Source organism: Plasmopara halstedii, assembly GCF_900000015.1.
Source record: "Plasmopara halstedii genome assembly, contig: Scaffold_816, whole genome shotgun sequence".
Lineage (NCBI taxonomy): Eukaryota > Oomycota > Peronosporomycetes > Peronosporales > Peronosporaceae > Plasmopara > Plasmopara halstedii.
The window spans coordinates 2139553-2154654 of NW_020187732.1; the positions used below are offsets into that span (position 1 = coordinate 2139553).

General features: G+C 43.9%; 6 protein-coding genes across 6 annotated transcripts in view; 3 read left to right on the forward strand and 3 right to left on the reverse strand.

Annotated features, from left to right (window-relative positions):
* Positions 1-257: 257 nt before the first annotated feature.
* On the reverse strand, positions 258-2560 carry PHALS_14777 (uncharacterized protein). Its single transcript, XM_036407599.1, has one exon. It carries the CDS (start codon positions 1425-1427, stop codon positions 1188-1190), a length of 240 nt encoding a protein of 79 aa, XP_036263287.1. The 5' UTR covers positions 1428-2560; the 3' UTR covers positions 258-1187.
* A 2863-nt stretch (positions 2561-5423) lies between these two features.
* Positions 5424-8318, forward strand: PHALS_14382 (TRP-like family; the record flags this gene model as incomplete). The annotated part of the gene is made up of 1 exon (XM_024730185.1): positions 5424-8318. The coding sequence occupies one exon, from the start codon at positions 5424-5426 to the stop codon at positions 8316-8318; it is 2895 nt and encodes a 964-aa protein (XP_024580487.1).
* Positions 8319-8321: 3 nt separating this feature from the next.
* PHALS_14775 (uncharacterized protein) lies at positions 8322-9168 on the forward strand. The gene has a single exon (XM_036407600.1). It carries the CDS (start codon positions 8431-8433, stop codon positions 8692-8694), a length of 264 nt encoding a protein of 87 aa, XP_036263288.1. The 5' UTR covers positions 8322-8430; the 3' UTR covers positions 8695-9168.
* A 431-nt stretch (positions 9169-9599) lies between these two features.
* Positions 9600-10469, forward strand: PHALS_14383 (Predicted membrane protein; the record flags this gene model as incomplete). Its single annotated transcript, XM_024730187.1, has 3 exons — positions 9600-9736; positions 9805-10288; positions 10356-10469. The coding sequence occupies 3 exons, from the start codon at positions 9600-9602 to the stop codon at positions 10467-10469; spliced, it is 735 nt and encodes a 244-aa protein (XP_024580489.1).
* A 2200-nt stretch (positions 10470-12669) lies between these two features.
* On the reverse strand, positions 12670-13531 carry PHALS_14776 (uncharacterized protein). Its single transcript, XM_024730188.2, has one exon. It carries the CDS (start codon positions 13098-13100, stop codon positions 12702-12704), a length of 399 nt encoding a protein of 132 aa, XP_024580490.1. The 5' UTR covers positions 13101-13531; the 3' UTR covers positions 12670-12701.
* PHALS_14384 (NUDIX hydrolase domain-like) overlaps positions 13530-15102 on the reverse strand; it is a gene marked incomplete at both ends in the record, with an annotated part of 1608 nt that continues 35 nt past the window's right edge. Inside the window, 5 exons of the mRNA XM_024730189.1 lie at positions 13530-13534; positions 13608-13706; positions 14219-14315; positions 14388-14537; positions 14595-15102. The exon at positions 14595-15102 is cut by the window's right edge and continues 35 nt beyond it. Coding sequence (XP_024580491.1) covers positions 13530-13534; positions 13608-13706; positions 14219-14315; positions 14388-14537; positions 14595-15102 — 859 coding nt within the window. The remainder of the gene's footprint in view (positions 13535-13607; positions 13707-14218; positions 14316-14387; positions 14538-14594) is intronic.

The following is a 15102-nucleotide window of genomic DNA, read 5'->3' on the forward strand; positions in this document are numbered from 1 at the left end:
GTTACGCTTTCTCAAAGCGCAAAGCTACGGCAGCCCCACTGAAAATACACCCAGAAAAAATGCTAGATGGCGATTGTGCGCAGTAGGGAGACGGCATTCCATGCTATCAAAGGTTTTCGAATGAGCTTCTATTGACCTTTTCAGTGTATGACGGCTTTTTCGTGTCTGGCCTTATTCTTCCTATAGCGGCTCCAATCTTGGTAGGGCAAGCATCTATTAGCCCGGCTATCCGTATAAAGGATACAGATATCTAAACAAATTGCGAAGAATCGAGCATTATGAGCGTCGCTGTGAGCCAAGACATGCAGAAACAACATGCAAATACTTAGGACAGAATAAAATATGACTAGTTAACCGTAGGTGTATCAAATGCAGTAAGTTGCTTGCACACCATTTATGCAGTCTTCTAGAACCCTTGCCACAATGAAACTGATTCACAATCGTAATCGAGAAGATCTTAAGCTACACTCTTGACTGCGCAAGTGGGTGCGAGAACATGACGTGCTTTTGCTTGATTAGTTAAGGTGTATTGGTTTCCATCACTTGTGAGCCGTCCGGACAAGGAGCGTATTATCGGACACAATTAACACCTCAACTGACCCATATAAATGATAGAATTTATGATTCAAATCGGCGGACTGCTTCTAAAGCGCTTGAGGTGTCTTTGGTATTTTGATCTGTTACGCACCTCTGAGATGCGCCCGAAAGTCGGACGGCGACTTTATGGACGCGAGTGAAAATGAACACAACACCCTCCTTTAAGAAGTTGAATGCCCGAAGGAGCTAATTACGCGAGAATTGTTGTCACTGCTCGATAGGCACGACTATGCCTCCTTCGTATGGAAAGGCTTGCGGATCGACGCGTCACAACCATACCTTGGTAAAGTAGAAGGTTTGACCTCACCCGAGAACGTCCAAAAGTTTTGTCCAATTTGGCAGCATTATCCTGGCGTATAACTCTACACCTTATGCAATCAGAACCCTTGGGTTTGTGCAGGATGACAGGGTGTGCGCTACCACTATGCAATTAGATTCAACATTGTTCCAAGCTCGAGATCTAATCGGTAGCTACATAAGTACATTCATAGGCATCGAGAAGACCGAGTGCAAATATTCTTTGAGCAAAGTCTAATTCGCTCAATATGACATCTACATCGACGAGTCTTGTCGGTCCCCGCTTCAGGAAATTAAGCAAGGTGTACACAACCCACGAAAACGTTTAATTCTCGAAAAGCATCAATCGATGCGGAAGAGCAAATCCACGAAGCTTTCAAAGCCGCAGAAATTTCGTTTTTCTTGGCGGCTGCAGCCATGCGCACATGCGGGCAGTTTGAGATAATTGCTGGCGTGATTTCAGGTTGCACTTCTGCTTCACTCACTGCATAGCAGGCTTGTACTTTCAACAACGTTAATGTCTGAACATGCATTAGTCTTCTAATACAGCTTTTTTCTTATTACAAAATGACGGACAGACGGGCGGATGCGTGGATTGGCATCTGCACTTGACATACTCTTGTCGGGCCCTCGACAAAGCTAGCTGCTCGAATCCGCTTTACACGCACTATGATCACCTTGTCTCGCGTCGTTGCTCGGAGGTATACAATAATACAGAACATAAAGTGTTCGGCGATTGTAGATTTTCCTTCCCCTGCTTTAGAAAAGATGTAGGGGACACGATAGCGCATATTCCAGGTCATTTTGAGCCATTCAGCGACGATGACGCTTGGAGTCAAAGGATGCCAAAGATCTACCGTCGTGCAAGTCGACCGAACGCATGGAGATGTTGGAGGGATCAGTGCCAGCCTTGTTAGGTCTTCACGTTGCCAATATATACGCAAATCGCAATCATTTTTTTGACGCTGGCCGGTTTTGCTCGTAAACGCTATTTATTTTAAATCGCGGCAGTTAAGGAGCTGCATCGACAGACTAATGGCTGTTCAAATCTGATGACAGACGCGTTGTTCGGAATAACTTTATACACTAAAAATCCGTCGTTAAGGATTCCACTCGACGTCATACTTATTGTCGCGCTAAGACTAGCCTGTAAATAATTTGATAAAGCGACGAGAGTACCTAGACACCGTTGAAAATTTTGGCGTCGAGCCACTCAGCAATCGCACGTATTATGCTCGTGTAGACGATACGGGGTGACCTAGAACGTCAACCGACAATTAGACGAAGTCGCACTAATCAGGGCGTGCACACAGCTTGTTAGCGACGCAAGTCGTCGTCATGTTGAGGAACGGATCGAAAGAGAATGTGAATGTCGCTTAAGTATACAACGACAACGAGAGGTGTTTACGGATCAGTCATGTGTTTGAGTCCATCTAGACCTTTGGCGAAACGTTCCAGTGATGTCATCCTTATCTGATGGTATTCAATTGGCTATGAATCGAATATAGAAGATCGAATATGTCTTCGGTAGGCAGCAGCAGGATCGTGGCCACATCACGTTGCATTTACTAGATAATAGATACATTGTTCGATTTGTTGATGGGTAGATAACGCCAAAATTGCTCAATTCAGTTAAATACAAACCAGCTTTTCAAAAGCAGATCAGGTGAAGTATCTCCTCTTCACAAAAAGAGACAAAAAGAATGCTATTCTTGGGAGTCGCACCGGGCTTTCATGCCACTCCGTATTGGATATCGTGAATCGGCTGAGGGCTTTCGACGGAAACATGTCAGCAGGATCGACTGCGGTAGCACAAAATCTTTTCAAGTTCAATAGGCGTCTTTATTTCCATGTGATTAATGTCTACGTATGCCCATCCTGTAAACTCGGAGGCGGCTTGAGTCTCGGTGCCATTCTCGTAGCATCGACAGTATTATAGCTCTTTGCACCTTCTTCCAGGTTTTATCTTGCTGTATGCTTGAAGTGTTCTCAAATATATATGCACACTCCTTCGCAAAGCTCATCACAGTAGTATGCCAATTGATTATAGAATTAGCCTTGGAAGTGGATCATGTTAAGGCCCGAGACGCCTCCAACTTGATTAGTGCAACATCTTGAAGGTGTTGCTAGAAAATGCATTTTCATTGTTTTATTCGCGCTACGAATGTACAGACAAATCACTCGGCACTTATCTAGTCATATCGACAAGTTGTGCCACAAGAACTGGGCGCATGATGTTCTATTTGGCGCCGCTACGAATAAAAATCTAGATTGAATTCTCGTTTATTATCATACATTGAGAACAGAGGGGTACGTTTTGATGAGAATGCATGCCATCGTATTCATCGGAAACTTTCAACGACTACTTCGATTTGGCTCCCTCGTCCACGATACGGCAAAGCAACTCTGATTAGCTTAAAACGAGCTACGACTGTTTGTAAAATGGCGCACTCTGCTGTGTATTATTTGCAGCAGTCAGCCAGGCAATGGCCAGGCTCCTTGCAGCAGAAGCACAAGTCAATTGTCAAGCAAACGATATGGCCACTCCTAATTCAGTCGACGACTGGTCCTCATCAGAAAATGGTAGCGAGCTTGGGAAAGTCGATGCCCTCGTGTCGGAAGAGTGTGCGAGAAAAAAATAGCGCATACAAAATTTTGTCGTGTTGGGAAATCAACGAACGTTTTCTCTTGGTAATTTTCGTTATAAAATCTTCTGAATGTCTATCACTTTTACGATGCCCAACATGTCTTCAAGCTTCTTGATGAGTCAAAGCAATGCTGAGACTTGCTCTTACAAAAGCTGTAGATGTTCAACCTTATTCACAGAAGCTTATATTGGCGAAGGAAGCAGAGGCGCGCGAAGGAAATGCGGTGGGTCAGGCGAAACGGAAGAGAGGACTTGAAGAGAAGCTCGAATCGAACGCTTGATGCAAGGATTAAAAGTAGGCTTTGTCTTTTGTAGCTGGTGTATTAAAAAGAAAAACTGTCGTTGCTTTAAATGTCTTTAGCAGGGCATGCCTGTGAGCTACCTACACGATATGCAGGAATGCGGTCGGATCATACCGGTTGCACAACCCCTTGGGCGGCTCCTTACATCGTTACTCTTTTAAAAATTGTCGGTCGCTCGGCGATTGTGCCTACAGCACACCATCAAATTTAAATATGCTTTTTCTTCAACTCATGATCGTTTCTATCCGACCTAGATGATTGTGCTTTGGCACGAATTTATCTTCATGAGAAGTTTTATTGGTAGCTTGCATCTTCACCACAAAAATGGTTACGCCTATTTTAAGTCGAATAGTATTGATGACCAAATTTGCTAAAATATGACTACCCACAATTCGTTGAGATACTCAAAATACAAATCAACGATGTTGACGCACGTCTGTTGCGACGATTTTGTCGTTGATGAATTGACTGTCACGAGGTTACATTTTGGTTAGATAATATGGAAGATCGAACGTAATTTTAAGATTTGATGTCCACTACATCAGATTATCGTGAAATGAAGTAGTGTTGTTTAAAAAATTTGGAGACTTAATGAACAGCAACATCGCCTTACTTGCGATCTTGCACACTGTGGTAGGGCTAGGTCACACAAAAGCTTCTCTCAAAAACACCTTTTACGGCTGGAATTGACACCTGTGTATGGAGTTTCAGAAATACAATTTCTTGCTCATTGCTAATATATACTTTTTTGTTTAAGAAATGTGTAAGTTTTTTTTTCCAATGGCTTAACCATCAGCTTCTCGATAGTGAAAATTGCTTTAATTTCACAAAACACCGTAGCAACCAACTGTTGCCAGCACGCGGTAGGCCCATGAAATCAGATGTCTATAAATTCCTCGATCATGTTTGGAGCGTGACCGTCAATCTTCTATCACTTTTATTTGCGTGCTCAAGCTCATAGTGACACCATGTTCATTCAGCAATGCATCTTTCAAGTAGTAATTTTTAATGTGACAAAGCATAAGGGGTGGCCTTCAAGTCTGACATATAAATTTCTCTCACTTGGCAACCGACCGTAAAGTAGCAACTTTCTTCTTGCAGTGTTGGAGCCAGTGTTTCCCTACTCCTACAGATTATACGCCCATCGTACAAACACTCTCCTCTACCAACGCTGGCTCTCCTACCAATCTGGCAATTACGCCATTTTGCAAAGGCGCCACTAGAGAATTACGGTAGCCGCTCAAACTCTAGTGACTGCGTGTGTGTTTGTGTACAGTGTACTTCCTGAAAACGACAGGATAAGGATATCAGAGTATTGCAACCTGTGCGGAATCAGTTGCAGCTTTCGTGCAGAGTGTAAATTCTTTCTAGGCTGAACATCACTCCTTGACATAATGCGCATCTGTTCAATATCAATTGTCAGCGCCGTCGTGTTGTCGGTCTCAGTGGCGCAAAAGACCACGACGACGTGGATGTCATCGTCATCAGGTAGCGATGGTTTGTCAGCCGGTTCGGTCTCATGTGTATTCCGATATTCGATGCCTACAGGGACGAATTTACCGACCAGTCTTGCCATTACTATGTCTCCCACCACAACTCCCGACAGCGACTTAGACGATGAGATTGAACAGTCTAACGAAGTGAGTCGCACTGTTACCGATGGGTCCGACATCGATTATGAAAAAAATAGTACCGACTCCGACAGCACAAGCAGCTCCTCCGACACAGAATCGACAAGTGCGACAACAGGAGACTCGTCAGAAGACAGTTTGAAACCATCGACACCGCGGTCTGAAACGACGAAGTCGCCGAGTCAGACCCCCACGCCGACTACCAAGACTCCCTCAACAACGACGTCGTCAGACACTTCAAATGACTCGAGTGACAAGATAAGCGAGACAAAAGACGTGCCTCAATCTTCAGCAGCAAAAAATTCTTCGTCAACGAATGATTCGATCAAGCAGTCGACAGCGACAAATAGTACCTCTACGCCACCGTCATCAGGGTCTGACGATGGTCGTCGTCTGCTTGTTGACGCTGGTGAGACAACGATAGCTGCCGGTAGTGCTGGTAATTCGACGGTAGGATCTAGTAGAAATATAACTGCTGCAAGATCTCCCGTCAACGCGTCAAATGAAAGTGCCGATGACGCACCCACAGTTCCTCTCGAAGCACCGAAATCAAATAGTACGTCGGTAGCTCCTACCACAATTCCAGCTACAACGACTACGTCTTCCCCGACGACGAAGAGTCCACCGTCTGTTGATACTATTACGAATAGCACGACGAAGACACCGACTACTTCTACGATGGATTCGACAGATCTGACCGAGTCGGTAAACACGCCCGATACGACAGATGATGTCGTCACTACCAACAACACTCTTTCAGCCATAACTATCGAGTTCAGCTGCGACTCGACATTTTATGAATCTTGGTCGAAGATGGGGCTCACGTGTGGAGGTACTGAGCTTGATGTAATGTCTGCCGCTGCATCTACTGAGTGCTCGATTTATTCTGGTACATCGTCGGGTACCGCTATTTTCGACTTGGCCACGTGCATGTCGGTTTGTCGCTTTCCGGCTTGTCATAATGGTACATGGGACTACACTGCGTCGGACGGGATCAACTCGGATATCTACGCCAATCTAGACTTCATCACGCTCATGAGCTTAGCAAGCAAAGAGGCAGCCTTATCCGTCATTGATGTTGTGCAACAGCCGTTTTCTAACCTCACATTTGCTGCAGTGACCGAATGCGACTACACTTCCGACGAATCCTTTGGGGCTTGTCAATGCGCTGGTGTAATTGACTCTTCAATGACATCTACTGATACATCGACATCGTCGGCTGCACACTACTCTGTGCCTGCAAACAAAGGTCTCGAAGACGCAAACCACTGGCCCGACGGCAAAAAAAAGTCCCCTGTTGACAAAGTTGGAATCGCTTCGACCACGATCGGTAGTAGTGCTGCAACTGTGTCGGTCGTTGCTGGTGGTGTCATGTCGGTTGCCAGTGGAATTGTCGGCGGCACTTCAGCCAGTGTCGCGTCGGGTGTCTCGGCTGCTGCCAGTGTTGGAATCACTATGGCAGCTGTGGACATCTGCCAATTTTCCATTATGCTCACTCAAATGAACGTTGACGCCCGACCACGTTTTATGGAAAATATGGGGAAAAAAATGGCACCTGCGTCCTTTACGTTTCTACCCTTTGGCAAAGTGAACATATCAGCCGACGACTCGAGCGAAAATTCGTCACGTCGGCTGGAAACTGCTGGAAGTATGAGCGGTGTATCCCATTCAAACTCGTCTGCAAATGTACAAGGCATGGAAAAGTACGCAGCTTTGATTGGCGTCGACGCTGGCATGCTTTTCTACGTGGCTGTTGCGGGAATTGCCTGTATGGTGGCCATCGTGTTTGGAATGTACATGCTTGCGATGAGTGTATGTTACTTTGTCGTCAAAGACTTTCCAACTTTTAGCTTAAAATGGCTTGATAAGGCGATTGGCGTCTTGATGATGATTCTGATTCTTTCAGAGTATGTGGTCGGCGCGACAGCCATGTACCAGATTTGCTATTGTATTGACCGCAACTCTCTTGATGTAAGTTTTTTCTTGGCCATCCTCACATTGCTTTGTCTTGCTTTTGGGACCATCTTGTACGGAGTAATTGTTATCAAGAATAACGAAGATGAATTGCGAGATTTGGGTACGAAAGATCATTTTGACAAGAAGTTTCACAATCGATATGGTCCGTTGTATGATGAACACAGCTTTGAAGGGCGATTCTTTTTTGCCCCAAAGTTGCTTTTAGCATTGCTGTGTGGCATGACAACTGGCATGATCTGGATCGAAGGACTATGGCAGATTGTCGTACTTATTGTGCTTCACATTGCGTTTTTGTTGTACCTCGAGATCAAACAGCCGTATCCAACAGCATTTGTGCAAAAGACGTCAAGCTTTGTCATCATTATCAAAATCTCGGCGCTATTTTTGAGTTTCTTTTTATTATCCAGTGCCACGAGTTTCACGGAGAGTATTCCTGATGATCTGCGCGAAGGTGTTGCCTTTGCTATTGTAGGACTTCAAGTGCTTGTGCTCTTGTGTCTGATGATTCGCCAGGTGTATATTTTCTACCGAACGTGGAAACTAAAGCGTGATGGCACTTCAAAAGATGACAAGACGGTCACTATCCAGACAACGAACGCTCGAGAAGGCTCCGAGACGTTTTTTGCTCTAGGTGGTGAGCCACAATATTATGGTAATGTAAATCAAAGTCTGGGTGGCTCGTTGGCTTTGTTGGGTGATAACGCAACTCCAAAGGTGCACGACAGTCGTCATTATTCTCATGAGACTCCGTCAAATGTCAGCATGACCTATGACAATCGACCACCCCTTCGTGGCTTGCAACCTCAACGTACTCAATCATCCGTGCAACACGAAAATCACTATAGGACTAACGAGGTTGATCTGTAGATGTGACAAGACGCATGAAAGGCAGACGGCGCATGTCGCAGTCTAACCACTATGATTGCGTCCCTTTTGAGAACCCAAGGAGGTTCTATTTTGTGAGCTATGTTTAATAACTATGTCATGTTTTCATAAGACTTTGTACAATAAATTCGATGCATTTTTCGAAAGTGCAACGAATAATTTGCTTGAGTCGCGAGGTCCAACACGCATCAACTTCACGAATACTCGACAATATTCCATAAAATTTCATAAAACTGTAAACATTATAAGTTTTGATGTTCAACCATCAGTGTTTTCGCATCCGCAGCCTGCACATCGTGAAGCTTTTTCCATGGTTGTTTGTCAATCGTCTGCTAGAAATGTATGGACGCGGTCGTGACCGCCTCAATGTGACGTACTAAAATTATTCGCTCTCGTCCACTTGCTGTATCGAGCGTTTTTTCGTAATATGGCTCTTGGATGCTATTTGATGAGATCACCAAAAATAGTTGTTGAGCCACCAAAATTAACGGATCGGGGCCCACCATACAGTCTCAATCAGCACATGAACGAGTCGAGCGTGTAAAAGAGCTCCAGTTTCATAGTGATATGATTGCACCGGGGAAAACCATGAATGTTCAGTGGCAAGAATCAACGCACGTCTATCAGCCGAGCTATCTCTACCACTACCATATTTAAATGAGCTGATCGGCTCGTTGCCCACCGAAGATTCGGTTTTGCTACTGTAGCATGTAGCTTCACAGCAGTGATTCAGGTGGTCTTGGACTCGGGCGTTCTCGTAAATTTAAGACTAATACAATAGTGTGATATCCTTCTTCAACCAAATTCTAAGCTTATTACCCCAACCCACAAACATGCAGCTCGAAATCCGGACCTTTGCTGAAATGACAGATACTTGAGCATTGACATCTATAATGATTTACGAGCGTCCTTTATCGTCAAGTAAACTTGGTAGTCCAGCGTCTACAAAAGTTAAAACCTCAAGAGACGTATTTTTCTTACATGATGCCAATACGAGATGCAAAGCAGCTTAATTAAACTTTGCTATTTGTTCGAAGCATGTTTGTTAGATTCATACATAATTGTGCGATCTATGTGGCAAGTCAAACGTCGAAGGTTCAATAACTCAAATCTCTTAGGCAGGCTTTTTTTTTATAGCATCACTAACAGGTGGTTTGAATTCTTTTACTAGTTATATATGTATTCCTTACATGGAGTTGCGACTTCCATATATTATATTTGTCAATAGTAATTGACAAATTTGTACATGTTCGAGTTTAAAACATGCTGTGTACCCTCGTGAGCAGCGCTCTAATTCGTAACAACAATCTTCTAACGACCCTTAGGCGGACGCGTACTATACCGCTCAAGTTTCATGCAAAGGATGCACAGCGCAACGCCGCAGTAATCTTGCACTTTAGGTAGGATTTAAGCTCGCTCACATGCAAAGACAACTCATAATTCTAACCAAGGTACACGTACGCACCAGAAACCTTGAGTTGCAACGCGAGCAATGCATTTACGAACGATCTAATGCTAATGTCCTGAATTACTGGAATTCTGCGGCTGTGGCAATCTCAGGTTTTGGTGCTCTGGGGCTCTTGGAAAAACAGCATCTCACGACGTGCGCGTCTAGTAACGAAGACGACGAGGACACAGTTGAACGGACCAAGAAGAAATTAAAGGAGTTGTCTATTGTTGCCATTGCGCAGCTTGCTGCATTTCTATCTGAAAATAACAATGAGCGAAAGCGGGTGGAGGAATTTCTGGTCGCAGGCAAAGGCGGGCAGATTGCCTGGGGCTTCTGCATGGGCACGTTTATAGGATTTGCACTGAAGAAAGTGTCCAAGATAGGCGCCGTGGCTATTATTTCACTATTCATGCTTTTGCAATATGCAAACTACTCTGGATACTTCAGCGTCAACTGCAAGAAATTGGAGCGTGATGTCAAGAAGCTTTTTGATCTTGCTAAGGTATTGAGTGAAGTGGTTTGCTGTCGTGTGAGCTTGTCACTTATATATCTCGCTATCATATTTATAGAACGGCGTGGTTGACACTAAGGATTATAAATTAGCAATGAGAGCGTCGGAATCTGGTCTGCCCGCTATTAGTGGATTTGCTGCAGGATTCATTGTGGGCTTTCGCACCGGTTGATCACTGCACTTATTTGAGAAGATGTGTATGATTTAACAGTCATGAAAGTGACGAATGAGCGATTAAGCGTAAAATTTATCCATTATTAAATAACGCAGTTCTCATGTTGTGCGTCTTCGTCACTGACTCAGATTTTTTCGCATCGTGGGCGGCGATCAGTGCATCTTTCCTTCGCACAATCGTATTATCTCCCCGACTCAATAGTGCTGCTGCCAGACATTAGGGAAGGAAAGCTGCTGTTGCTCGACTGCCTGGTAGCGCCAACAACAATACGCTAGGGCAATCATTTGCATGCATTTGTAAGGTTTCTAGATGTGGCACATGTCAGAAGTGTAGCCGGTGCGGCTGCGAGCACGATGGTATTCCTCTGGCTATAAAGATATATAAAAACGAGGTGGTCAGCTTGCGGAACTCTTACACACTATTTCAAAGAAACGAAAGAGGCGTAAATGGCTTCCTATGCGTAAAACTCGCTAGCAGAGTCTCATATGAAGCTTGCTCATGAAGAAGAACGGCCCCAGTAGCAGCAACAGCAACCACCAGCAGCTTTGTATAGTACTGCAAGGCCACATTCGCAAAGGAAAGCTAGGCTTCATCTCGTACGCTCTCGGGCTGCTTGAAGACGCCCGCTAGTGTTTTGATAGCTTTGGGCGTTGAAGCAAAGAAGGCCAAGACAGTTTGCTTCATCTTTGTCAGCATTGCTGCCAGAAAACTCTAGAGAATTCTAGGATTCATGGGATCCTGAAGGTATATGAAGCAGTCTTTATTGAGATCTGTAAGGTGTTTGTGGACAATATGAGACGGCTGCGAAGGCTTAACTCGACGCATTTGCTTGCCAAAGAAGAAACGTCTTTGATAAAGAAGCAACTGCTGGTGGCACTTTGCGAGAATCATAACCGGGCAGCTTTGCAGACTACTGGGAACTCGTCCCGGGTTTCTTACTGACAAACAAGGTCTTTAAAGCGGGGCTCATAGACGGCCGTCTGGGCTTGCGAAACAAGTCAAAGAAATGGACGTGCAGCTGGAGCGAACAATAAAGCGGGCCAATGACATCATCAACTTCTACAACGAGCGGCGTCTCGGCCAGAAGAAGAAGAAGACTCTGACCGCTTTAGATCCGTCACGCTAATACAGTTGCTTAGACTACACGCTCACGGTCTTCGAGTACTTTTCGCGGGCAAATCCCGCGAAAATCATCCTCTTGGAGGGAGACGGAAAGATCTCTCAAAGCAAGCCATTTCAAAGCAGCAGTAATACGTCGAAGAAGAAAGTCTAGGAGAAGACTTAAATAAGAAAGGGATGATGAAGAGAGACTCCAATTTAATCTTCAGCACCAAAGCGGTCGTCGCTTTATGCCCACACCAAAGCGCTTCTGTCATCTAGCAAAGGCAGTTTTATGACTCACTATAAATTTAATAAGATGCAAGACTGCTTGCTCATTTAGAGATCCTGGTCCACGCTGTTCAAGCTCCCCATATGATATCGCATTTACAAAAGGTCAGACACAAGCCTGCGTTCTTCAATGTCACACTGCTCAGATTTTACCGAGAGGATACTTTCGACACAGTCACAAGTGTTATACTGCGATGACGCACGAGTATCGTATTTGTATTCAGCTTCTTGACTGCACCCGCGTAGTGTCTATTATTTCTGACACTTGCACGTCCTAAATATCCTCACAGCACTACAAAATTTGCTAGAACTGCTTAAGGCTCCATAAAGCGTCGAGCATTGATGTTAACATCCCACAATCCTGGGTTGTTGTATCCATCTCTTTTAATTATACTCGCTTTCTTTCGGGTCAATACCTCGTCCGCATCGAAGCGCAATCAACTCTTATTTTCTCAGTAGACAGTCCTGCACCTACCAAAATATGCAAGGGACTTCTTGATTCCTCCAGCTTGAACGATTGACCCATCTCACCTCACAAAAGAAAGCTTAGGCCGTTTAAAGGGTCCAGATGTGTATTATTGCCATGATATGTTCAACACGTGTGAATACCGCGATGTTGTTTGGCAGCTAAGAACTTTCTGATTATCTTTGCAAAATGGCTGAGTCTGGTGCGCTTGCGAATCTTTCATCTCTTGTACTTCAACATGACGTAGATTGTATGCCATATACATAGCGCATCTTCTAAGACTTTAGGTGGGAGTGGACGATCTCGGTGCAAGCCGCAGTTGCTCGGAATCCGCCCACAAATATGCTAATTGTACAACCTTCCACAAAAAATTGTCAACATAGTAACAATATAGTTTTCAGCTTTAAACACATTCCGCTAATACTCTGTTCCCTTGATGGGTGAGCAAAAATCCTGAGCGTAGACAGAGGCCTTGTGGGGTGGTACTCACGACACCCTCCTTTCCACACCTCCAGTGTCAAGATTGCTTTTGATTTGGACGTTCTGAACCAACTGTCGTTTGGTTCGCTGTCTCCTTGCGTGAAGTTTGCAATCAGATAAAAACGATTTTTTGTTTTTGAAGCCGAAGGGGCGATCCTTTTATATAAATTATCATAGTGAAAGCTTGTTGTGCACTCGACGACAACTGCTTGAAGCACTCTAGAGGGTGTTACACCAGTACAGGTCACCGATTGAAACTTCCGGTCCTTGCGCTGATATATCATCACTTCCATAAAAATAAATCAATAGCGTGTCAAACTTGTCTTGTTGCCCCAGAGAAAACAGTTTGTCTAGTCTCAGCCGTCGAATAAATGATAAGTACTACCAATTGGAACGGGTAGCCATATTTCTCACCCGCAAGAAAAGCTGCCTGCACAAGTTCGTGTTTCCCAGCGCGTGGAACCTGAAATTGTTCCGCAAAAAGATATCTACACTGCACTTAGTTCAAGCAAGCAATACACAATTATTCTGTTGCCACGACGGCTATACAAACTAACACATTGTATACGTAAGCGGGATGAAACACTTAATATTCTACATTGTCTTTTCTCGTCAACGCACAAAAACATTTATTGATCATAAGCGAGGCCAGCAAACTGAGATGAAATTGAGAGTGATAGGGTTGAGACTAAACTTGTACATACCGATCATTAATCATTTTGTTAGTCTACACGCATCCATCGGGGTTTCCATCGGTTCTGTCAGCTTTTTTGCTTGACGCTTGCAGGAAACAAACTTACCTGCCGATCTCTCACCTGCCAACCTTTCTCCCAATCGATAATTGTAGTTGAATTGTGTTTTATTTCGTGCATCAACTTCAAACTCAAACGAGTAGATGTCTATATCATTTTAGAAAGGTTCTAGATTTCAGCTTATCAATTGCACAAAAATCTGTTCTATTTTGACCTGATTATCGAATCAGATGTACGATTGTCTTTTCACAAAATTTTCTAAAGTTTACTAAAACATCATTCCTAAATCTTCAGTTAGAAATACCCTAGACTATCCACCTAAAGCGTCAGTATTTTTCAATACATGACGTACTGACACAATATTATTTAGCTCATTCAGTTGTTCTTCTACTCCAAAATCACACTTTAAATCGCGGCTGTGATATATTGTCCCTTTCATGCATGTTGCAGGTTTACTGCTCCCTTATATTCGACTTTAAATTTAAAGCACATGACATTCTCAACTGAAAACCAATTTGATTTAATTATTAAGCACGAGAAAAATGCACAACCTTGAAATATTTATTTAGGAGATGCGAGAAACACACAGTGAATACTTGCTCGTCATTCTTCTAAAGTGAGGAACTTTTCATTGAACAGAGAGAGCGGATTCTCCGTACCTTTAAAGCCTTCAGCTTGAGCTTCGAGTGTTTCGGCAAAGGTTGACATGGGTGGCTTTCCGTTTTTAAGTATCAAAAAGAAATCTTTTGGGCCGATCTGTTGGTATTGTGAAGAAAACATGCTATGAGAAATAAATGTAGCTGAAAATGTCATGTTCTGAGTCCTTACCCAGTAAACTTCTCGCATATTTTCAGCAAACGTAGGAGCACTGCCAATGTGCGCCGCGAGGAAAAAATGAACATGAGACGTGACAATCTTTTTATCTACTTTTTTTGTGAAATCAAACTCATGAAGTCCACGTATTAGCTGAACTTCTTGCTGCAGTATCACAAATTAGTACAACAACAATGTGATTCGATCAAAATGTTAACGTACACCTGATTCTTCAAGAGTTTCACGCTTCGCTGCTTTAGCTGGAGTCTCGCCAATGGCAACTCCCCCCTTGGGAGGGATAGGCAAGTTAGCGTTTTCACCTGAGGGAGAAACCATCAAAAACTTGAAAGAGCCGTCTGGTTCTACTTTGACCGTAAAAGCAGCCGAAAGCACCCGGCCATCTTTGTCTTCCCCATAAGTCTGGTCATTTTCGCGACCGGTGATTGAGCCTTTCGATGGCATGGCTCCACCTTTTTGATGATCGTACATTCCAAACGGTGTGCTTTTGTCAGCTATTATTTTGTCATCCGCAAGCTTTTTTTTCTTGTCAATGCCTTTTTTTATTTGTCGTAGCGTGTCAACACTCAGGTTTGAAGCAACTTTCTCTTCAACACCCCCTTTGATACATTCTGCCACAAGTCTAGTGTGTTCATCTCCATCCCGAACTTCTTTGCGCTCAAGTTGGACACTCAAGGCAGTCACGACTTTCTCAACGGATTTTTTTTTTTTT

Bases quoted from the DNA above. Each gene is read 5' to 3' on its own strand.
- PHALS_14777 (XM_036407599.1), bottom strand. From the start codon at position 1,427: ATGCATGTTCAGACATTAACGTTGTTGAAAGTACAAGCCTGCTATGCA.
- PHALS_14775 (XM_036407600.1), top strand. From the start codon at position 8,431: ATGTCATGTTTTCATAAGACTTTGTACAATAAATTCGATGCATTTTTC.
- PHALS_14776 (XM_024730188.2), bottom strand. From the start codon at position 13,100: ATGGAAGTGATGATATATCAGCGCAAGGACCGGAAGTTTCAATCGGTG.